The sequence below is a fragment of the Lontra canadensis genome, unplaced genomic scaffold (assembly GCF_010015895.1).
Source record: "Lontra canadensis isolate GAN:19392208 unplaced genomic scaffold, GSC_riverotter_1.0 scaffold94, whole genome shotgun sequence".
In the NCBI taxonomy this organism is placed as follows: domain Eukaryota; kingdom Metazoa; phylum Chordata; class Mammalia; order Carnivora; family Mustelidae; genus Lontra; species Lontra canadensis.
The window spans coordinates 2,923,258-2,946,608 of NW_022631088.1; the positions used below are offsets into that span (position 1 = coordinate 2,923,258).

Here is a 23,351-nt window from a genome sequence, read left to right on the forward strand (position 1 = left end):
ATCTCTATACCCAAAATGGGGCTCAAACTTAGCCCCAAGATCAAAAGTCACGTGCCTCCCCAACTCAGCCACACTCAGTAGAACTTCTTTTAAAATGGGAGTCAATCCAAGTTTCTGTAATATTGTAAATCCTTTGTTGTCATTTCAACAATCTTCATAGTATCTTCACCAGTAGACTTCATCTCAAGAAACCATTTTGCTCATCCACAAGAAGCAACTCCTCATCCCCTCAAGTTTAATCATGAGATTGCAGCATTTCAGTCCCATCTGCGGGCTCCACTTTAAAAAAAAAAAAGATTTTACTTATGAAAGAGAGAGAGAGAGTGAAAGAGCAGGGGGAGGAGGAGAGGGAGAAGCAGGGTCCCTGCCAAGCAAGGAGCCCAATGTAGGACTCAATCCAAGGACCCTGGGATCATGACCTGAGTTGAAGGCAGCCTCTTTTTTTTTTTTTTTTTAAAGATTGTATTTATTTGACAGAGAGAGATCACAAGTAGACAGAGAGGCAGGCAGAGAGAGAGAGAGAGAGAGGGAGGGAACCAGGCTCCCTGCTGAGCAGAGAGCCCGACGTGGGACTCGATCCCAGGACCCTGAGATCATGACCCGAGCCGAAGGCAGCGGCTTAACCCACTGAGCCACCCAGGTGCCCCCGAAGGCAGCCTCTTAACAGACTGAGCCACTCAGGGGTCCCCAGGCTCCACATCTAATCCTAGTTCTTTTGCTGTTTCCACCATATCTGCAGTGACTTTCTCCACGGACATCATGAACCCCTCAAAGTCATCCATCGGGATAGGAATCAACTTTTCCGAATTGGAATCCTGCTAATGTTGCTCTTTTTATTTCTTTACACAAAGCATGAGTATCTTAATGGGATCTAGAATGGTGACTCCTTTCCAGAAGGATTATTGCTTTTGGTGTTATATCTAAGAAATCGTTGCCACTACATCATGATTTCCTCCTGTTTTCTTCAGAGTTTCATAGTTTTAGTTGTCACATTTGGATCTTTGATCCATTTCAATTTTTGTGTGAGGTATAAGATAAGCTTCCAACTTAGTTCTTTTGTATGTGGATATCCAATTTTCTCAACACCATTTATTGAAAAGACTGTCCTTATAGCACTTAGTATTTTGTCCTAAGTATGTGTCACTCTGTAAGTTTACTTTTTTTTTTTTAACTTAAATCATCTCTACACCTAACGTGGGGCTCCAAAATCAGGAGTTGCATGCTTTACTGACTGAGCCAGCCAGGTGCCCCAGTACCTTTCTTTTCCTTTAGCAATGCTTTTGAGATCTATTCATGTCAATGCACATGAGTGTTTAGCTCATTCCTTTAAACAACTTTCTAGTATTTCATTATGTGAATGGACAGTATTTCTTTATGCATTCCCTTTTTTATTATCTATTTGTCAGAGAGGGAGTGAGTGAGCACACAAGCACGGGGAGCAGCAGGCAGAGCAGAGGAGAAGCAGGCTCCCCATTGAGCAGGGAGCCCGATGCGGGACTTGATGCCAGGACCCTGGGATGATGATCTGAGCTGAAGGCAGACGCTTAACTGAGCCACCGAGGCGTCCCTACACATTCTCTTAAAAAAAAATTATTTAAGCTCTGTGCCCAATGTGGGGCTTGAACTCACAACCCTAAGATCAAGAGGTATACCCACCACTGGCTTATGCATCCTGGATTTTCGCTTTTCCCGAAGAACACCTTTGTTCTCCCATTGAAGTTGTGCACACTGCAAACTCTTAGCCTTTGCGTGTTTAGGCCATTTCTCCCTCCCTCTGAACAGGAGTGCACCTGCCACCAGATACCGGCTTGGCAGTCATGTTCCCTAAGTCTGAAGGCATTATTTCATGGACTCCAGGGATCTATGATGCTAACTAGATGTCTGCCAGCGTTCCGGTGGTCTTTCCTTTTGGTTTCTCTTGTTGATTTGTAGGGGTTTTTTTGTTTTTGTTTTTTTGCAGTATGTGTACAGGAGGATTTTTTTTTTTTTAAACATCCCTTTCTTGGAACTTGGTGAGTGCTTCCATTTAAGGACTCCCACATATCTTCGTTTCTGAAGAATGCACCTGCTATCCTTTTGACGGTTTCCTCTTCCCTACTCACCAGTCTCTCCTAAAAGTGCTGCTAAATGCTATGTCATTGCTCCCAAGTCTATCTGCCTTTTCTTCTTTTTTTTTTTTTAAGATTTTATTTATTTATTTGACAGAGGGAGAGAGATCACAAGTAGGCAGAGCAGCAGGCAGAGAGAGAGAGGAGGAAGCAGGCTCCCCACAGCAGAGAGCCTGATGTGGGGCTCGATCCCAGGACCCTGAGATCATGACCTGGGCTGAAGGCAGAGGCTTAACCCACTGAGCCACCCAGGTGCCCCTCTTCTTTCTTTGTATTTGAGAGAGAACACGGGAGCTAGGGGGTAGGGGTTGGGGCAGAGGGAGAGCAAATCTTGGGCAGGCTCCCCACCAGGTGTGGAGCCCGACACAGGGTTCGATCTCACGACCCTGACTGAGACCGTGACCTGAGCCAAAACTAAGAGTTTCCTCAACCAGCTGAGCCACACAGGCACCCCTATCTGCCATATTTCTTAACTTCTTTTATATTTTCCTTTTACCTCGGTGGTGGGTTCGAGGGATTCCTCAGTTCAGTTTTCCAAATGCACAAGTGTGTCATCTGCACCAAATCTGGTGTTTCTGCCACGCGTAGAGTCTATTTCAATAAAATATTTTGGGGGGCTGCTTATATTTTGTCACATTTTTCCTCACAGTCTCTTCGCTTTCTCATCCTGTGCTCCTTGCTTGGCCTGGCTCTGGCCCCTTGGTCACTCTCTGTCACCTGTGTGTGCCACTCGGGCTTGGAGGGCTCCCAGCCACTGCTTTTCCCTTGAGCCACGCAGCCTCCCAGCTGCTCAGGCCGTCACCGTTCTCTCTGTCCTGGGTCAGAGGAGAGCGCCTCCAGTCTTAGGAGGATGAGGCTCTTGCATTGTTAACCTCTCACCATCCCGAGGCATCCAGGGTTGAGGAGGTAGCCGTGCGGGTATGCTCACGCGACCGGTTCCAGTGCAGGCCCCTGGGCTCCCCGCCAGGGAAACCCGACTCCCCCACCCCCGAGTGAGCTCCTCGAGGCTTCCACACTCAGCGCTGGTTTTTAAATCTTCAACGCTGTCGCACGTCCCAAGCGCTGGGAAGTCCTCACCTCCCACCGCTCCAGGTCTCCTGTGCCCAGAGTTCACTTTCAGTTCAGGCTTACCTCGATCGGGGGGTCCAAAGTCAGGACCCAGACTGGATGGGACTCTGCAGATCTGCTCGGTCCCAGTAGCCACTAAGAAGTTCTGAACAGATTTCCCACAGACCCCAAGTGAAATTGAGGTTTGTTTTGAAGGATCTGGCCTCCTCCTCTCTCACCTGTTCTTGCTATGAGTACTGCCCCTCCGCAGTGTTTATGTGGACGAATTTTCGCTAGTGAAAAACAAGAGATCTTGATTTTGGGCAGGGAGCCTCATTCCCACCACCCAGACTGTGCTTCTCTCCTCCTCCGTGAGGGCTTGGGTGCGGTTAGCCAGCCGCGGTGACAGTGGGGGAGGCAGGCAAGCTTCTGCTGAGATGCCGTTCTTCCAAGGGTCTCTCAGCCCACCCCCTAGGGAAGCTGGGTCAGCGCAGTCCGTGCCTGGTTCAGCCTGCACAGGAGGACTTGTTTCTTGGTTTCAACCCACCTTCCCAGGGTTCCTTTCTTCTTGGAGGTGGGGTAGTTGTAAGTGGCAGGAGGGGTGCCGGGAGGAAGAGAATTCTAGTACCAGGGGCTGACATTGCTTGCATGTCATGTCCTTGTTCTAATTCTGATTATCACCCTCAGAACAGAGGCCTCAGTGTCAGGGCTCCATGGTGAAGGACTGCAGTTTGCCTTAAAATCAAAGGCCCATTTCTGTACTACTGTATGCAAGAGAATCACCTGGAAGCTTGTTAAAAATGCAGATTCTTTTGAGTGCTACTCCCAGTTGTAGGGCAGTCCCAGTAAGTCTCTGTCTCCGCTCCACGGGCCCTTGTCCCCACGTCCAGGCTCAGGGGCACCCCTCACCAGGACAGGCTCCAAAGCTGGACCGGAAAAAAACACTCCTGGTGATGTGGACCTCACCTTGAACTATGCTGCCTGGAGTGGTTTTAAAAGGCCAGTGTGCAGGATTAAACATTGTTCCAGGCAGATGAATAACTCCATGGAAAATCTAAGACCTTCAGATGTAATAAATAGCCTTTATTCTGCTCATTTCCTGGGGGGGGGGTTCACAGAGTCTCCCTTATCGTTTGATTACAAGTCATAGGATACTAGCAGATACCACCTGCTGTGATATAACTACTTGGCATTACTAATAAGATCACCGCTTCTATTTATTGAGCTCCTCTGTGTACCGGGTCCTCTGTGCTGAGCACCTCACCTGGTAATCTCATTTCTTCTGCTGTGACTTAGCATTCCACGTGCCCTGGCCCGATGCTGGCGACAACAGCCCCGGGTGATCCGGAAGAATTCTGGATGTTTGGGGAGCTGCTAAGCAGGCCCAGGGGACCCTCTCCAAGGACCCCAAAGCAAGCTTTTCTCCTGTAGTAATTAACTCATCAATATTGGAAAGGCTGCAAACATTTTTCTTCCAGTCTCATTTGTGTTGGAACCACAATGTTCTCCATCATACATACACTTTCAATTTCTTGGGGTGGTCAAACCTTATTATTATTTCCCTCATTAGATCTTTTAGGTTTCATGTTATGTTTAAAACAGAGCCTCCCACACCACAGATATAATAATCTCCTGTATTTCCTTCAGTAATTTTGCAGTTGAACTTTTCTAGTTTCTTCCCTCTGGATCTAATTGTCGTGGCAACTGTGAGCTACAGATCTCTTACTTTGAAGGCCACTTGTCTTAAAGTTCTATTTATTAAACAAGCCATCTTTTTCCCCCACTTCAAATACTCCTTTTATCCTACTAAGTTCCTGTCTCCCTGGGGGTCTGCTCCGGGACTCTGCCTGTTGTTCCAGGAGTCTGTCAGTCTGAGCCCACTCCAGGTCACAGGGGCCACTCCTGGAAACCTGAGAGGCCTTGGGGGGGTGGCTCAGGACGCGTGCCTTTCACTCCCTCGGCGCTCCCTGCCCCCGACTCCCCATCATTCAGAATTCGTTTAATGTTCTCACATATTTACTCTTCCATGAACCTGAGAACTCATCCAATTCCCAAAGCATCCAACTGCGCTGGAGCACACTGAACTTAGGGGCTGATTTGGAGAGAACTGAAATCCTTCCGGGAGCATCGTGTCTGCCATGTGTGTCCACTCCCAGAATGGTCTTAGCAGGTCTCCTGCGGGCTCTCTTACACTGTATGGGCTGGCCGGGCTGTCGTCTGCAAATAATGACAGCTGTACCTTCCTCTCCTTCACCGCTCTCCCGCGGGGGTGACCGTGACAGGACACCACTAACGAGTGATGCGTCTTTGGCTCGCTTCCGACTTGTGTGGGAATGCCTGTGGTTCTTTAGAATGTCACCAACTGCTGGTTTGCGATAGAGATTTCTGTTTTAATCTAGATTATGATGTCTCTTTGTCATCTTAATTTACTAAGATTTTTAATAAGGGATAGATCTTAAACTTTACCAAATACTGTTTCAGCATTTATAGAGACTACCAAAAACTCTTCTCTATGAATCGAAGCTGAAATGAAGGCCCATGAACAGCCATAATGCCTCCTAGTGTACGCTCTGTATCCCCAGTCCCTATGCCAGGATTCCGTAGAGGAAGACCCCCCCGCCTCCCGCCCTGCCCACGCAGGAATGGGGCCGAAAGCCTTCTCAAATTGCTCACACTCACGGGCGCCTGGAGGCTTCGCTTTCTTTTTAGGGAAAGGAAGTGTGCCAGGCTAAATGCCCCCAGGAGCTCCCGAGGACAGTGGTGTACAGAGTACAGGAACCAAAGTGGGGTGAGGGAGGATGGAGGACCCCCCAGGTCTCTGCCACCAGACCACACATCAACATACAGACCAAGTGCCTGCAATGAGAGGGGGAGGTTTGGTATCTGAAGTGTCCTCTGCGCTCTGGCCATGACATGGTGTCTCGTGAGTCCTTCCTGCCACACCACAGCCGTGAGCCGGAGTGTGCAGACCAGGGAGCACCTATGGTAGAGTCATCACGGAAAGCAGGGCTCCCTCCTCAGCCCCACTAACTCCAGGTCCCCATTGCCCTCCTCCCAGCCGTCACTCAGTTCCTGCTGGTCACATCTAGACAAGCAGTCCTTCCAGAGACAGAAAGTTCCCCTTGAGCCGGCTCCTGACTGCAGTGACCCCGGTGCTGGGCGGCTACCCACTCAGCCGCCCCTCCCAGTTCCAACCCTGCCTCTCCTCCATCCCCTTCTGGGACAACGGCGGGGGGGTACTTAAGCCTGTGCCCACCTGGGCGCCATCACAACCCAAAGCAGAGGCTGGCCCAGCGCGCTCTGACCCTGGGCCCTCTTGCCACCACCTCACTAGCGTCTGCCCTATCTACCCGACACGGGGCTTGGGGGCTGCCCCCGGACACAGAAGCAAAGATAAACAGAAAATGAGGGCGCAGCCCAGCGTGTCACAGTTCTGAGAGGTAGATCGGGACAGGATACCCGTCCGGTTTGCCCAACCCGACCTTGTGTGAGAGGCAGTCTCTGACGCGCTTTCCCCTCAGGCCACAGGAAGCCCTAGCCCAAGCGGAGGCGAAAGGTGGCAATCTCCATGGGCTCCAGATAGACGTCAGTGCTGTTGGAGGGTGAGGCCAAGGGGTACAATAACGTCAAGGAGGTCGGCTGCAGGAACCCCACGTCCAGGCCATGGAAGAGGCTCCCCAGGGCCACCTGTGGAGAGGGACATGGGACGGGGCTGTGCTGGGCACTCTTCCTCTATATGCCTTGTCACCTCTTGGAGAAGCACACGGAGGCAACACGGAACCTCCCTGCACGTGGGAGTCTGTGTGCCGTCTCAGAGGGTCCCTGGGGTGTGCTCGGCTCTGAAGGCTGCCCGTGGGCCACAGGGTAGGCAGCACCGCCCAGAGCCGTGAGCTCCTTGAGGGCAGGGTCCACATTGGGGTCCACTCTGGACCTGCCGGCACCCGCCCAGACTGTGGCACATGGAACCGCGTATCAGCGCCAGCTTAACCCATGAACAGAGCTCCCAGAGCAGCAGCATGAGCTTCTGGGACTTTCCACCTTGTGCGACAGTGGTCCCTGCTTGTAGAGCTCGAGTTCTCCAGCTGTGTGTCTCTCCCGGAACGTGGCCCCGCCAAGCCTCGCTTGCTTTGAAAACACCCATCGACAGCTTCTCCCTCTCTCTCCAAAATGCCCTGGAGGGACCCCCACCCCCAGTCCCATCCTCACTGCCCACCTCACGGCAGCCTCCCCATGTTCCGGCCCATACCTTGCCTTGGCTTGTGGTGCAGTTGAAGCCCAGGTTCTTGGCCTCAAGGCCACAGTCGAAACCCTTGCGGTGTAGGATGAGTGCAGTTTCCGCCGAAGGCAAGGCATCGTCCTGGGTGAAAGACACAAGGGGCGGTAGGGGGTCGGGGCTGCTCAGGGCTCATGGAGGGGGCAGCCCTGCTCCCCAGCAGGCAGGACCGGGACGGGGAGGAGTCTGGGGCACAACAGGCCAGAGCCTGATGGGGACACTCACCTCGGCCTGCAGTGTACGCAGGTTGAGCAAGTGGAAGTCACAGGGCAGAGAGGAGGCCAGGGGATGAAACGAGCGCAGCCCGGGGCCCGGGAGCTGCCTCTTGGCTACGGGCAGGGCGAGTACAGGGGTGTTCAGGTACATGGAGGTCAGGTGGCTGAGGAGGGACGGGTAGCTGGTGGAGCGGCCGTCCTGGACCTGCGAGGTTGGCCAGAGATGCGCGTGAGGGGGACGGTAAATGCACGCCCAGGTCAGTTCCTCTGGGAAGAGCTTCCCCGGTGTGTCTGGGAGGCTCCAGGAGCCTTCACACTTTCCATCTCATCTCACACAACCTAGAAAGGACTACTTGCTAGGCCCTCTCTCCTCGACTTTTTCTGGGGGGTTTGCTTCTGTGACATTACAACAAGCACACACCCCATACCCCAAGCACCATCTCCCATCACCGAGATTCTCAGAGTGGGGAAGAGAATGGGAAAGACAGACGTGTGCTTCATGCAGATGGAGGGCATACTCGAGCGATCCTGAGGTTTGGGTACAGCCCCACGTCCATAGCACCAGCCCCGGTCCTCAGGCCCAGGAGCCCCCACAGCTGAGCCCACCGAGGACAGCTGCTAAGATGGCTGACCTGGACTTCCTCTGAGGTGGCTACTTGTCCGTGTTCTGGATTTCTGTCCTAGCATTACCCTCCTACCCGTCGCCCAGAATCTCTAACTTCCCCTTCCCCTGACCTCCGTTCCCCCGCCAACCCACAAGCTCTCTCCCGTAGCTCAGTATTGAGCCACTGACATCTCCTGCTTCAACAGCCTTTACACCAACACCTGCCTCCAGCCTCCCTGGAGATGCACTGCTCACTACTCCAGCTGTTAGAGCGACAGTTTAGGGCCGAGCCTGCCTGCTTGGGCCCCTCCTGGGCCTCCAGTCAAAATCCAGGCTCTTCTTCCAGCCGGTCCAGGCCCATGACAGTCTGCCCCAAATGACCCCCAATGTCTTGCTAGCCCAGAAACGGCCACTAGAACTTTCTGCCACGACGGAAACACACTATACCTGCGCTGGACAACAAAGTAGCTGCCAGCCACATGTGACCATGGGATGCTTGAAGCGTGACTGGTACGAATGAAGAACTAAATTTCGATCGTATTTAGTTTTAATTAACTTAAATAACCACGCGTGGCTAGCAGCTACCGCACTGGACAGGCAGCTCCAGGCAGGGCTGCTGCCCGTTTGCGCGGTCTCTCCTGCCTTCCGCCCTGTGCCGCGGTTCACGGGATCAGATCAGACCCCACTCGTCACAACTGTGCTTGGCCGACGCGCACCTGGAAGCTGTCCTCCGTGGCCTTGGCACATGATGTTCTCTCCCTCCTCAGCACCAGGGGGCAGATTTCTACCTTCATTTTACACACAGAGCTTGCCCCCAACCCCCGCCCCCAAGCGAAGTCCTAGAGAGCGGGGTGGGGTGAGGAACGCGGATGTTTGTGTCCCCCTCAGGCCTACAGCACAAGAGCTCAGGATCTCCGTAGTGAGTGAGGACTGAGCCACGGCCTCAGGGGACTGAGTGGCAGGCTCTGTCATCCGCAGGTGCCACGTCCAGGCACAACTCGCTACCACTAGTCCGACACCCCATCGCTAGCCCTTACCTCGAGGTCACCGCTCCTTCTGCTGTGAAAGACCAAGTCCCTAAACATGGCTGCCAGTTTGGAGAAAAAGCCAGGCTGGTGGGGGCAAAGAAAGCCGTGAGATGCACGGGGCTGCAGCAGAGAGGGCTAGAGGACACGGTGGGGGCCGGGGGCACAGAGGAAGGCGGGAGATGCTGTGGGAGACGGAAGTGCCAGGCTGCCTGGCAGAGCATCAGGCTCACTCCCCGCACCCCCGGAAGAGCCCTACTCTCACTACCCCTCGCCCGCCTCTAGCTCTGCCGCCCAAGGACCAGCCTGACCTGGCTCCCGGGGAGGGAGGCCCGGAATTTACCTCACTGCCCAGGCTTCGCCGCTCCAGCAGGAGGCGGAAATGGTTGCAGGTTCTCTTGTTGTCCTTGAGCCCTTGACCCAGACCCCGGTTGTCATCCTGCATGAGCCGTCGGTCCAGGATCACTTCCAGCTGGCCTGGGGACGCTAACTGTGAGCCACGGTCCTGTGACCCCCCACCCCCACGCAGATACTGGGCTTTGGAAGGAGAATCCCAACCACGGGCCCTGGGGGACCCGCCTGGTGAGCTCTCCCGACGAGGAGTCACCGAACAGAGGCAGAGCCGTGGGAGCTGAGGCTCGAAGGGGGCTGAGTGAGGGCCATTGTCCCAGAAGAAGAAGCAAGCGGCCCAGAGCGGGCAGGCGGGCCCTGTGCCTCAGGCTGGGGACCCTATCTGGACTGGCCACGTCAACGAAGTGAACAAGCGAACAGAAGGGCTCAGGGCGGCCCACAGAGCTTCCTGCGCAGGCCCGAAGCCGGGCACCCTGGGCAGACTTTGTTGCGACTGGAACACGCGCCCGCCCCGCCCCTGCTCTACACTGGGCTGGACTCCAGCTCAGCTGCCTCGTCTGTCACAAGGAGGGCACAGGGGACAGGCAGATGGCAAATCAGACACAGGCTCAAATTAGGTATCATTTTGGGTTGCCCTGGGGAGAAGGGATGGCAGAGGAGCGCCAAGGCTTTCTTTGTAAAACACGCTCGGGGAAGGGGCTCCCTGCAAAGCTGACGTATGTCGGAGTGTGGGGTTTTCCCAGCACCTGCTTTTTTAAAGAATCTCCTGAGGTAGAGTCTACTCAGGGGCCCCTAACCCTCTCCCCAGCCCAATTCTGACTGCTCTAGTTTCTAAGTCTTTTATACGCACGGGTCCATTTTAGGACTTCTGGATATCTTTCCAGAAAAGGTTGCTCAGGGTAAAAAATGATAATCTCAGGGCACCTGGGTGCCTAGTCCGTTAAGTGTCTGCCTTTGGCTTGGGTCTTGATCTTGGGGTCCTGGGATCAAGTCCTGCATTGGGCTCCCTGCTCAGCAGGGGGGAGTCTGCTTCTCCCTCTGCCCTCTGCTCATGCTCTCTCTCTCAAGTAAACCAACAAAATCTTTAAAAATCAAACACATAAAAAATAATCTCTGAACACACTGTTTCCCAAAAGGGCAGAAAGAACCAAGGCAGGGGGGACACTGGGCTCAGCTAGCAGCCAATGGTGCAGACAGAGCTGGGCACAGTCTGACAGTGGGGTGATCCCGGGTGAAGGGGGAGCAGAGCCACACTCCTTCAGCAGTGGGTCAGGCCTCCACGGCCCCGGCCACTGGCCCCCAGCACAGCCTGGACTGGGCACTCTCAGCTCAGCCCTACACAAAGGCTCCATCCCAAACCCAGAAAGTCGGAAGGCCTCAGAGGCCAAGTGCAAACTGTTCTTTTTACCCTGAGGACATGGAGCCACCTCAGCTTGCCTGGCATGGCCCAGCTCTGGCCCGGTACTCCTCCTGGCTTTGTTTCAATTTTCAAGAACAACAATTCTCTCTTTTAATGACTGTTAGTAGGAAAACAGTATATCCTTTTCTTCTTTGCTCAATTTTTTAAAAATTAAAAATATCTTTTTTTTTTCCACAAGTGAGCAAGAAGCTGGGAGAGGGAGAGAGAGAATCTTGAGCAGCCTCCATGCCCAACATGGAGCCCTACATCGGGCTCGATCCCACAGCCCCACAGTCATGACGTGAGCCGAAATAAAGAGTTATACGTTTAACTAACTGAGCCACCCAGGCGCCCGTTAAATACTTCATTATAACATCAAATGCACTTTTCCAGCTGTCCCACCTCCATCCCTGGCCAGTTGAGAATCGCTGTTCAATACCCTGGTGCTTCTTAAAAGGACCCAACAGGACCCCATCCCCAGGTCACCTCCATGGCCTCCACTAGGAGGGTGACAGCCGGCGTCTGCCTTCCTGCCGTGCCCGTGCTACTGACAGGCGCTGTGAATGTTCTCCAAGCTTGGAGGTGATGCGGACCACAGGGGTGGGGCCTGCTGAGAGGAGGCCCTGGGGCACAGATGGGGCTCTGCCTCGTCCTCCACCCTCGACGTAGCTGGGCTCCCCACTCACCATCGTGTAGGCTCGAGACCCCCAGGGCCTGGGCAGTGTGCAGCGTGAGGCGGTCGCGGGCGTCCTGGATGTAGGCCATGACCGGCATGGGGTAGAAGTTGGCCTGCAGGGGCAACTTCTTCAGATAGCGCCGGGGCTGCACCTGGGAGGGCAAGGCCAGCTGATCAAGGGCATCTGGGCACCCTCTGGGCCCCAGGGGACCCCAGTCTGAAGGGGCCCCGATCATTCTCGCCTCAGATTCCTCTTCCTCCACCAGGGCCGAATGCTCTCAGGGTCCCGGGAATCACCTGAAAGCCGTTGAGGTCCGTGAAGAAGGCACCCTGGCTGTCAATGTCCGTGTGGAAGCGCAGGGCCAGCTCCTGGTTGACGTAGTCGCGGATGTCCACGAGGGATGACATGTCCAGAGACAGCCCCTCCACCCCTGGGCAGAAGGACAAAGGGAGAGTGTGGACAGGCCTGAGAGACGGGCTGGGGGAGGCTGTGCCCACCCCGCCAGCTACTCCCAGCATTTCTGCAGGACGTTCCCCGCAAGAGAACTAACGTCCTTCTCGTCTCAAACGATACGTTTGTTGAAAACAGACGTGTGAGCAGAGAACAGGCAGAAGGCAGAGTGTGGCCTAGCTGGTGCAGCCCTGACCTTCCTTCTGACCTTCCTCGTCGGCTGAGCTCACCTGGCAGATTATAAAGCCGGACCACCTGGCGGACATGCTCATAGTAGGCAACCACCTCCGAGAAGAAAGGGCCTTCGGTGACACGCAGCAGAGGGGGATCCTTGGGGACGTAGGGCTGCGGACAGGGCAGAAGGCAGCTAAAGCCACAGCACAGAGGGCAGAGCGGGGAGGTACTGGCCCAGCGCTGCCAGAAGTACTTGTTTCCAGCAGACTCCGGCCTGAGAGCCCCGGCTGAGCTGGCCCAAGGCCCCAGCCGCTCCTTGGAGCCCCCAACTCCCAGAGGCAGCCGAGGCCGGGCCCCCGGCAGGCAGGGACGACCCTGGAAGGAGGCCTGTGGCCACATCCCACCCGCTGCCTTGGTTCACTGGGCTCCTTGAACCCCCGGATTTTTGAGCAGTCTTAGGGTTACCTGGGCCTCCCCATCAGGCAAGAAGAGGTAGGCTCCACTCTTGTCCTTGGACGCACGGGTGCCATAGATGAGGAACTCCATGTTCACCCGCTGCTCCTGCTCCTCGTCCACCCTTCGGACGCTCTGCCAAAGAACACAGCCCTGACCCCTGGCCCCACACCAGCATGTCAGGCCTGCCCCCTGGGAGGGCACGGACGAACTTCCCCAAGGAGCCAGCCCAGCTTCCCCACGCCACCCCCTCCCGCCGTTCAGGAGCCGAGAAGGCCCACTCCGCGGCCCCCAACAGTCATGCGGCAGCTCAGCACCCCCGCCCCCGCCAGGCAGGCCCTCCTCAGCCCTGAGCCCTGGCTCTTTACCTTGAGGAGCCCGGTGAGGCCTGAGAACCAGACCTGCATGTAGCGGTTGCTGAGGGCAAAGTCACTGGCGCCAGAGTCGATGACGCGCAGGGGAAACGCGTCCTGCCTGCTGACTGACAGCTGCCGGCCGTGCAGGTAGATGCGCACGGAGGCCGGCAGGGTGCGGGGCCCGTCCAGGCCCAGCTGCAGCTGCAGCACGCCGAGGCCTAGGGCCGGCAGGCGGATGGGCACAGACACCTGCCAGCGCGGGAGGGGTAAGGAAGGGAGCAGTGAGGAAGGCAGGGGTGAGGAAGTACAGCCCACTGCGTGGGCACCCATTCTGGGTGCAGGCCTGGGAGTCTAGTCCCAGGGCATTTATTTCTTCATTGAGAAAGGCTGAGCAAATGCCCATACCTGGGGGGGGTCCTCTGTCCCCCCACCGCCGTCTCTGAATGTCGAGGAGACGTCACTTGCCTCTAGTCAGACTTTCAGGAGTCTCATATGGTAACTGAGAAACTATGAAACAGGAAGCTCATGACAAGGCAACCTAGTCCCCATTTTTGCTTTCCTACCCCACTAAAATTCCCCTTCCTTTGGAGCACGGACTCAAGTCCCAGGAGTGACTGTCCTCTGGGTCCCCTGCCCCCAACCTAGGCAGGAAGCAGGAGGGTGGGAGGCCTGTGTCCCAGGTGGAGTGAGGCCCCGGGGAGGGGCCCCGGGTCAGCACGGAGGGCTGGAGCCCACGTCCTGGGCCCTCACTCACCTGGTAGACATCGGCGACCGTGTTGGTGGCAGAGCTCCAGTGTGCGCTGATCTGCACGGCCAGCGGCTGACCGTCCTCCGAAAGAACACGCACTCGGGGCGAGCTGACCAGCAGGGACACCACGCTGAACCGCTCCTGATCCAGGGGGTTGAAGAGCACCACATACCTGTGGGGACAGGCAGCCTCGCTCACCTCGAGGCCACTGGCTCTGGGCAGCGGGAGCAGAGCTGTGGCCAGGCTGCGTCCCACAGTGCCTGGGCAGGCGTGGGGGAGACGGTGCCGGGAGCCGGGGGGCTTCACCTCTGCCTGGCCGGGTCTGGCTCACCTGGGGGAGGAATCCAGCTGGATCACTGTGCGCTCTGGCAGGGCATCGTGATTTAAGCGGGTGTCATCCTGGGGATTAGATGGGTTGGAAGGGAAGAACCGTCATGGGGCTTGGCCCGGCTCAGGGTCTTGTCTCCTCCCCAGCCCCTGCCTGTCCTGGCTGTGGACCACCAGCCTCGCTGGGCACCGATCTTTCCCTCCAGGGAAGGCAGGACAGGAAGAGGGATGCCCTCTTGGATGGACTGCACACTCCAGAGAGCGCCCCGAGTGGACAGAGAAGCGGGGCTCACCATCTGGAGGAAGGGCGCCTCAGGCTCGAAGCGGTAGGTCTCCCTGTCCCCCAGCACCAGATAGTGAGCCGCATTGATGATGACCTGCTTCAGGCTCACAAGGGAGCGCAGGAGCCTGGGGACACAGGAGGCAGGAGGGGGCCATGGAGAACACGGCCACAGACAGACTGCCCACCTCCCCGGCAGGAAGAGCCCTCGCCAGGCCTGCCCACTGACTGCCCAGCATGGCCTTTCTTTAGGACAGTGGGCAAGGACATGGATCCGGCGGGGGCCCCCACCTGATGCCATAGTCTGCCACAACTGCCTCCTTGGCGGTGCCGGTGATGGCGTCGTGGTGCTGGAAGAGGCCCAGAGTGCGCCGAGCTTCCGTCAAAAGGGCGAAGTCTGAGAGCGGGTACTGGCTGGCCAGTCCAGAGCGGCGGGCGTGAGCGGTAGCCAGACTGTACAGTATCTCCGCACCCCTGCCAGACAGAGGGGTCACACTTCTGCCTGCACGACCCCCAGGTCCACCGTGCTCAGCAAGCCCCGTCCCCTTCCTTCCACCACGTCTCCGCCCGCCTTCGTCTCCAAGCCCTTCTAGTGCATTCTCAGCCAGTCCGGCTCCTCCTAAAACCCTGAAAGCTCATTCTCCTCCCTCTGGCCTGGAAGCAGGAGTGAGCCTCACCGCAGGTGGGCTTCCAGGACCCGGTCCAAGCTCTTGTAGAAGGGCCGAGAAGTATAGTAGCCAGTCCAGTAATGGTCCTCCCGGTCCGCGTAGGAGAAGAAATCCCCGCTCAGCACGGGGAAGCCTGGAGGCCGGGCCCCCGGCTCCACCCCGGTCTTCTTGTACAGAGCGTCAAAATAGTCAGAGAGGGTGCCAAACTGGGCCTGCAGAGACCCCAAAACCCGTTCCCATCAGTTCCAGAGCTTCTAGAAGCTGTGGCCCCCAGGGCTGCAGCCGGGCACTGGGGGAGAGATTCTGCCTATGCGCAGGCGGACGTGGCACGTCCTGCCCTGCGGGACCGCACGCAGACGCTGGGAGGCCCACAGAGGAACTCTGACAGAAAAGGGAGACTCTTGCCCAAGAGTCGGGCACAAACCGCCCCCCCCGGAGCTGGTAACCTCCCAGGCCAGGCCAGTCTGCAGCACTGGGGAGGGACCCCCCAACCTGCGCCCCAGCTCGGCGCCCCTCCCACCTGCACATGGAGGTCAGGCTTGCTGTTGAGGAAGTCAAAGAGCCGCTGGTAGTTGAAGAACTGGGCATCCCACTCCTGGGGCTTGTCGTATCGGAAGTCATCCCCCAGTGGTACCAGGAGGACGTTGCTTCGGAATAGCCGGGACTTTTTCCGGTACTGGTCCAGGAGCAGCGCGGCCCTGCAGTGGGGAAGGGCACGGGCCCCAGTGGAGTCTGGGCTTAAGAGGAATGGGGCTGAGCCAGCCCCAGAGGGCCCCTGAACACATCCATCAAGGAGTCATGGGGCCCGCAGTGGGCACCACCCAGACTGGGAGACCTGTGCCCAGGAGCCCCATGTTCTCTGGATAGTTCTGACAACCAGGGACGTCTTCCCAGGCTGGGCTGTGGTTTCCGGCTGCAGGTCTTGGATATCACGGTGGCCCTTGGACACCACACACAACGCAGCACCCCCCCACCATTGTCCTCCAGATGCAAACCACACTCCTCTGTGCCTTCCATTCCCACTCCACAAGCCCAGCTCCTCTGTCTCCCGGGTCCCTCCATCCCCAGCGGTTCCCCAGCACACTGTGCCTGTGCCCCGCAGAGCAAGGGGCCCAGCACTGGAGGCGGGAGTCCAGGTGGGCCCCCTGACCGCCCCCTCGGCCGGCCGGCGTGCAGAGGCATCAGCAGGAGCGTCTCTGGCAGCCCCACGGTCACCCATGGAGCTGATGTCAGCCAGCATGCACATTTCCCGTGCCCGAGGTTCAGCAAGGTCCTCTCTTCTCATCCTGAACTTTTCTATGCTGTTTTCTGAGGCTAAGAGGGGAACCTTACGTTTACATCTAATAAATCTCATCAGGTTGGATTCGACCCACATCACACACAACCTCTGGTGATCTTGTGGGATCCTGACCCTGACATCTGGCTTCACTTTGCCTACCAGTTAGTGGCACAGCACACCACCAAAGAGCCTAGAACCAGAGCCAGACTAGGCCAGCTCCACACGGACTAGGCTGAGTGACCCTAGGCAAGTTACTTAACTTCTCTGGGCCTCAGTTTTTATAAAATGAGGAGAACATCAGTACCTACCATCATGATGTTTTGAGAATTAAAACAAACTAAATGGGGGCACCTAGGTGGCTCAGTAGGTTACGCCTCTGCCTTCAGCTCAGGTCATGATGTCAGGGTCCTGGGATCAAGCCCTGCATCGGGCTCTCTGCTTGGTGGGGAGCCTGCTTCCCCATCTCTCTCTGCCTGCCTTTCTGCCTACTTGTGATCTCTCGCTCTGTCAAATAAATAAATAAAATCATGAAAAAAAACCCACGAATTCGTATATACTGAACACTTAGAACGGCGCCTTGCACATACAGCAGAAACGACAAATACACATTTGTCATTTCCGTTTTCAGTCAAATAACTGGTAAAATCAATAGAAAATCAGAGCCTCGCAGCCTCTCATTAAAGTCCCTGTCTCTTTTCAGACCAATCTAGTAATTGGCACGTTGTGGGTACCGTGGTTCACCCAGCCACTAATCTACTTAACTGTGCTGACCCAGTGGGTACTATTATACTACTCTGCACTCAAGGGAGTACCCCTCGAACACCCTCTCCCCCTAATTCCTGAGCCTAGTAAGCCTTTCAAAGGAGAAGACGAAGTTACTCTCATGACTTGCCCTCCACAGACCTGGGCTGGTAATCACAGGTCACAACTGCTGCTCTAGGACACACCACGCCTTAACAGCCCTAGAATCTTGCTTAAAATCAGCATTCGGATTTCTGAGTTTCAGAAACAAAAGACCATTTTCTTTCCCTTTTGGTCACACATTTCGCCTCTCGGACCTCATGGAAATCTGAGTTACTGCAACACGAAAACCAGTTCAACTTGTTATATTCCCAAAGCCATTTGGTTCTGACCAACCCACTGTTCTAGATCACTCTTAGTCTGCCCTCTTCCAGGGTGTGGGCTGACTTCAGCAACAGAGACATCTTTAGGGATCCCTAATAACCCTTGGGGGCACAGGTGGGCTTTCTCTGAGGCTGGGGGCTCTTGGGCGGACTGATTGTGCATCTGAATGGGGGCTCCTGGCCAATTTTGAGCCAAGGCAGGATGCCCGTGCTAAATAAAGGCATATTAGGCCACAGGGTGCAAGGAAATTCACTTATTTTGAGAATTGTTCCCTTCTGAGTCAATCAACCGGCACTGGCTGGGAAATATCATTTGGGAAAATAAAACCATTCTGGATAATTCCAGTTTTCCAGGGAGGTTCAGTAAAGGAGCTGCCACCTTAGTGGCTGGGGACCTGAACTCACCCCCTGCGCCCACCCCTCATTCTAGAGGTACAAACGCCCTCACCCCCCGTGAAGCAGAGCCCGGCCTGAGGCCAGGTCTCCTGGCTCCTCTGTGTGAAATGGCCCAGCGCAGGCCGGAAGCGAGTACCTCTCAGCCACGTTGGCCTCTGTGACAGCCCGGGGCGGCACCTTCCAGGGGCAGTTGATGCGTCCACCTGGCAACCGCTTGAAATCGAACTGGCAGCAGATCTTGGGGTCCGGGCCGCAGGTATGGGGCACGTCATAGCTGTAGAAGGGCATCATGTGGCAGAAGATGTCCGTGTTGGCGTCCGAGTCTGGAGAAGACAGAGCGGGCCATCAGCCCAAAGCAGGCTACCCCCGGAGCTGGGCACGGAGCCCACGGTGTCTCCAGGGGCTGGGCAGCTCAGACCTGCGGGATAGACAGCAGGCCCTGCAGAGGCCAGGAGTGAACGTGACCCCCGACCTCCCCCGAAGGAGGAGAGCACTCTGGCCAACGGCACTAGCGCTCACTGGTCTGCTCCGGAGCCTTATTTCTCATCCTCCTGTCCTTCTCCAGGGAGAACCGTGACCCCCTCCACCCTACCTGGTCTTACCCCAGGTCTGCCTCCACATGAACTCCAGACTGTGGGTGGCAGCAAAGTGCTTCTTGATGGCATAGTGCACCCTCTGGATCAGCATGCTGGTCAGGTTGGCACGGCGCAGCAGGTAGGGAATGGTGGAGCTGTGGCCGAAGGGGTCCACTGCCCAGCCAGACCGCGGGGTTGCACCTGAGAGGACACAGGAGCCACAGGTGGGCTCCCTGGTCCTGGGGACCCAGCTCCCTTCTTGTCATCACGCCAGGCCCAAGCTGGTGGAATCAGCCTGGAAAGGGAACACCCCCCAACCCCTGCCAATCCCTGTGCCCCACAGGCCCCTGCTGCCTCCTGGGCGCAGCTATGGGGACAGACCCCATTCCTGAGCCCAGACTCACCGAGGTTTCTCTCCAGCCACTGGTGGCCCTCAATGAGCTGGTCAATGAGTGCAAAGTAATGGGAATTGGCCTCGTCTGGCATCACCCAGCCTCCTGTCACAATCTCCAGCTGCCCGTTTCCCACCAGCCTGGAGTGAGGGACTCACACTCAGCATGGGGCAGGGATGCTCTGCCCAGTCCCACTGACCAGAAGTGCCAGGACCGGTGCGTGCTGGCCTCACCGAGCCCACTCGCCACACCCAGCCTGGCCCAAGCCCAGGACCCACAGAACAAAGGAGCGCCCTCCTCTCCCCGCCATACAACCTCCATGCTGTCCCGGCCCAACCTCCCTTTGGACCTCCATCTGTGCTTCCTGGGGCCAGGCCCTGGGGTCCTTCCTCGCTGGGCATACAGCTTCATGTGACTGATTTCTCCTAACACCAGTTCTTGTCTTCTCTGCCTCGGCCCCTCTGCCCTCGCTTCTCCCTGCCACACTGGCGCCCACCACTTGGCCTCCAGCTGCTCTGGCAGCCATCCCGGGGCCCAGATGGCAGCCCTCCCGTTTCTCCCCGGTGGGCACTGGCCTGCGGACTGCCGCTTTCTTCTGGGCATTGATGTTATCCCACCACTTGGCGAAGAAGGAGACCTCGGCCCAGAGGAAGCGCCGCCGGGGGTCCTCCTGCAGCTTGCCCACCATGCTGTTGAGAATGTGCTGGGTTTGCTCCGTGTAGTACTTGTCAAAGGTCTTGATCCAGCCTGGGGAGCCAACACAGGGTCCCCTTAGGACGCCAGCCTCTTTGTGGGCCCCTCCCTCACCCCTGCCATCGGAGCCCCCCCCCCCCCGCCCGCACAGCCCGGCTCCCAGGGCTCCGCCGGGGCCTCACCCGGGTCATTGTGGGAGTGAGGCACCACGAACACCTGCAGGTCTTCAGCGTCCCAGTCGTGGGGCCCATAGGAGATGTCGAAGCCTTGCTTCCACACGCCGCCATCCACGTTGTCAAAGGGCAGCTCCTCTGATATGGTCAGCATCTGCCAGGCCAGAGAGCAGCTCAGCGCCCAGCCACAACCACCAGCGCTCCCCGCCGGCGTGGGCCCCTACCTGCAGCTCCGGCTTCTGGCCCCGGCCCCCCAGAGCAAACTGGCAGTCTTGAGGGGAGATGGAGAAGAAACTGGGCCGGGGCTCTGGTGGCACCACCCAGGAGCCGTTGGCCGTGTAGTAGGGCAGCAGGGCGGGCGGGCCCTCTGCGTTGGCTGTCAGCTCCAGCACCGAGTCTTTGATGTGGCTGATGATCTCATGGTTCTCCTCCAACAGCTGCTCCAGCTGCTCAATGCGGTTCTGCAGCACAGAAATTTGGCTCTGCCGAAAGACCAGAAAGCAATCACCCACGGCTCCTGGCGCCACAGGGAGGATCTCCATGGGGCCCACCACCCGAGGCCTGACTGGGATCATTCTCCCCAAGTGCAGGCAGAGCCAGGGGCCTACAGGCCTGGATGGCTCTGGTCAGACGAGGGGAGATCTGCAAATCACTACAGAGGACTACGGTCCCCCTAGCTTGGGAGTACCCTCACCGCCCACCCACCCACCCCAGCGCATGGAAGGCGAAGATTTCATCTCGAGTGCCTATTCTCCAGGTGCGGCCTGTCTGGGGCATGGTGCTGACAAGGACTGCATCCGGGCTTAGTAGGAAAGAATGCTAGAATCCATTAGCAATGTCTGCCAAGAATTCAGGAGGATAGAACGGCGGGACACGTTTCTCCTTCCTTCTCTCTTTTTGCTATCCTTGTTTTTATCTTTGCATTTCCAGAAAATCTGCCTATTGGGAAGAAACGTTCCTGTCCTGGGCTGACACTGACTCTCCACCTGAGCTGAGATGACCTGTGTATGTGAAGAGATTAGCAGCCAGGTCTGACTCACCCGGGGGAAGTTCCCACCATTCTGGTGACGGGTGGGGTCATGCTGCACTCGGTCCAGCATCAGGTAGAGCGAGAAGACAGCCACGCAGAAGATCGCAGCCCCGCATACTGTCACCTGCTTTTTCAGCTTCATACTGGCCTCCACACACACCTGGCAGGAGGGACACCATCTGTGGCTCCAGCAGGCAAAATCCCTTTGTTGGTCTTTCCACCAAATGCCCCAAAGAGTTTATGAGTGCCACTGTCTAGGCGCATCTATTTGCCTGACTCCAGAGAAAAGCAAGTTTCTAAGGATCAAATCCCAACATTGGCTGTGGAGCCTCCTCTCTCCATTGAGACCCAGAAAGCTCCAGGAGCTCGTCCTGTCCAGTCCTATGGCAGCTCTGCCCCTAGGATGCGGAGGCTGCTCCTTCCCAGGGTAACACAACAGGATAACAGACTTCCCAGGTCTGACTCCAGAGTTCACCCCACAACCTCGGGGTCATAATTAACTTCCCTACAAGAAAGACACAGCCAAAGGAGGTAGGTGTCCAGTCTCCTCGACCATGTGCTTCTAGTTTCAGAGGAATAAACAGATTTAGTTTGCTTTAAAGGCACGGACAGGAAAGCCTTTCTTCTGCCCTCTTGGATCAGACGGATGCACACCAGAAAGCGCCTGGCACAGCACGTCTCTCATTAAGAAATTCAGAATGAGTTCACAAAGCTGCAAGAGCGGCTCGCGTTTCTAACACCAAACGGGCCCTGCTTCTTCTCCGGGCTGGTTGGGATTCCTGCAGCGGGTAACTTTCAGCTTTTGGTTCTAGAGCACTTGGGGGACCCCCTGGGAAGCCAGCAGTGATTGGTGCCCAAGGTCCCCCAGCTAGAGAGAAGCTGCACACACTGCTCCGCTGGGGGGCAACTTCGGGGGACCAGTGCCCGCTGCCACCGCCCGCGGGCCCCCATTTGCCTGCTGGGGGAGAGGGAGGCCGCTAGCTGCTGGGCCGAGCGTGGGCGGAACCGCCGCTCCGGAGACTGGCTCCCGCCCTGGGGCCGAGGAGCTCTGTCGCCTCTGCGCGTCGTGCCCTACTTAGCACGATCTGATTCCGCTCAGAAGCCTCCGGGCAATATTTTTAGCCCTTGGAGGTTGGGTCTAGGCCAAAGTGGGTGGAGCTGCGGGGAGAGAGAGTTGGGTCGCAGGGTGGGTAGGCACCTGCCGCCGGGTCTTCGGTGGCCCGCCCGCCGGCCGGCCCAGCCCCCTCCCGGCCGCGGCCCTCGCCGACTCTCCCGGCCCCGGGGACCGCGTCGACAACGGCAGGGCGCGGGAGCGCGGGCCGCCTCGGACCCGAAGCGCCGTTCGCTCTTCTGCCGCCCACCCGGGTCACGGCCCGGAGCGCAGCCGGAGCCCTCCCCCGGATCCGCCCGGCGCGTTACCGTCCGCAGCCGGCCTCCGTGCCGCTCCAGGCCCCGCCGGCCGAGCTGCGCCCCTCACATCCCCGGGGGCGGCGACCCGCGCGGAGGCAGCGACGCAGACGAAGGCGGGCGTCAGCCCAGCCGTCGCTGCCTGCTCCGCGCGCCGCAGCCGCGCTCCTGCGGGGCCAGGGCCGCCCGCGCGCTCCGCTGCGCCTGCCCCGCGCCCGCAGTCCTACCTCCCGCGGCAGCCCGCCGACCAGCGCGGGGGGCGGAGACAGCCGCGCCGCTCTGGCCACGCCCCGCCCCCGCCAGCCGCCCCGGGACCGGCAGCGGGGCCGCAGTGCGCAGCCGCAGCCCGGGCCGGGCCTGGGCGCGCTGCGGAACCTGCGCGAGGGGCGCGCAACTTTATTTTCTGGAGCTTACTAGCGTCCGCGCATTGCCAAGCAGCAGGGGAAACGTTCCTCCATTTCAGCCGCTGAGCGGTGAAGCCCATTTTCCGAGCGCGCCCTGTTCTGCGCCGGGCCGCCTTAACTGGATGCGGCTACGCTTCTCAGGCCAAGGAGTTTTGCTGCTCCTCCCCACACGTGCGTTGATCACTATCCCTTTCCGTGCTTGCCACCCCGTCAGTAAGACACCGTCTTCCTGGTGGTTCTTCTTTCCCTGGGCGTCTGGGTGGTTCATAATTTTGCAGCGTCATAAACATACGCAGTGAACATCTTCCTGAATTCCACATTTTTCTTCTTATAGTGTTACCTTCGGACAGATTCGCAGCAGTGAGATTACCTGGGCCTTAAAGATACAGACCTGTGTGAGCCTACTTGGAGATCCGTTGCTCCCCCAAAGGATTGTGCTATCAGTGACAAACTGTTGAATATTGCTTACAGTTTTTAAAAAAATTGTTACTTAAACTGTCATCTCATTGTTTTAACTCCCATCTCTTATCACCACAAACATTCTTCTAGGTTTATTTACAAACCGAAAGGCCCGATACTAAGGTGTTAGACCTAGGCTAGGTTCATGGTTCCCTAGGCCTCTGTGTTTTGCCCTGTGTACAGGGAAATTTATCTTCCAGCCTTCTATTGGATTTTTCATTTTGGCAATCATAATTTTCAAAACCTCTTATTTGTTCCCTGGTG

General features: G+C 57.1%; 1 protein-coding gene across 6 annotated transcripts; it reads right to left on the minus strand.

The window, feature by feature from the left end:
* Positions 1-10: 10 nt before the first annotated feature.
* Positions 11-22,754, minus strand: MAN2A2 (mannosidase alpha class 2A member 2). Of its 6 annotated transcripts, none has more exons than XM_032836981.1 (25): positions 22,639-22,754; positions 21,773-21,975; positions 20,828-20,977; positions 20,012-20,269; positions 19,797-19,941; positions 19,497-19,668; positions 18,934-19,061; positions 18,557-18,730; positions 18,091-18,277; positions 15,676-15,853; positions 15,165-15,367; positions 14,779-14,961; positions 14,501-14,615; positions 14,212-14,279; positions 13,887-14,052; positions 13,145-13,381; positions 12,789-12,911; positions 12,380-12,494; positions 11,996-12,129; positions 11,709-11,850; positions 9,616-9,749; positions 9,285-9,359; positions 7,654-7,848; positions 7,402-7,512; positions 6,561-6,842 (listed from the first exon to the last, which is right to left on the minus strand). In XM_032836981.1, the coding sequence occupies exons 3-25, from the start codon at positions 20,957-20,959 to the stop codon at positions 6,690-6,692; spliced, it is 3,528 nt and encodes a 1,175-aa protein (XP_032692872.1). In that variant the 5' UTR covers positions 20,960-20,977; positions 21,773-21,975; positions 22,639-22,754; the 3' UTR covers positions 6,561-6,689. The 6 variants fall into 6 exon arrangements, 4 of the variants coding, with proteins under 4 accessions (XP_032692872.1, XP_032692873.1, XP_032692871.1 ...); XM_032836982.1 differs by lacking the exon at positions 22,639-22,754 and adding an exon at positions 22,237-22,379 and having other exon boundaries at positions 20,012-20,248; XM_032836980.1 differs by lacking the exon at positions 22,639-22,754 and adding an exon at positions 22,237-22,378.
* Positions 22,755-23,351: the final 597 nt, after the last annotated feature.

Coding starts and splice junctions, on each gene's coding strand:
- MAN2A2 (XM_032836981.1), bottom strand. CDS start 20,959: ATGAAGCTGAAAAAGCAGGTGACAGTATGCGGGGCTGCGATCTTCTGC. Junction 19,669..19,796: donor TCACTCCCACAATGACCCGG/GTGAGGCCCCGG, acceptor TTGGCTCCCCAG/GCTGGATCAAGACCTTTGAC. Junction 9,750..11,708: donor GGTCTCGAGCCTACACGATG/GTGAGTGGGGAG, acceptor TAGCGTCCCCAG/GCCAGCTGGAAGTGATCCTG.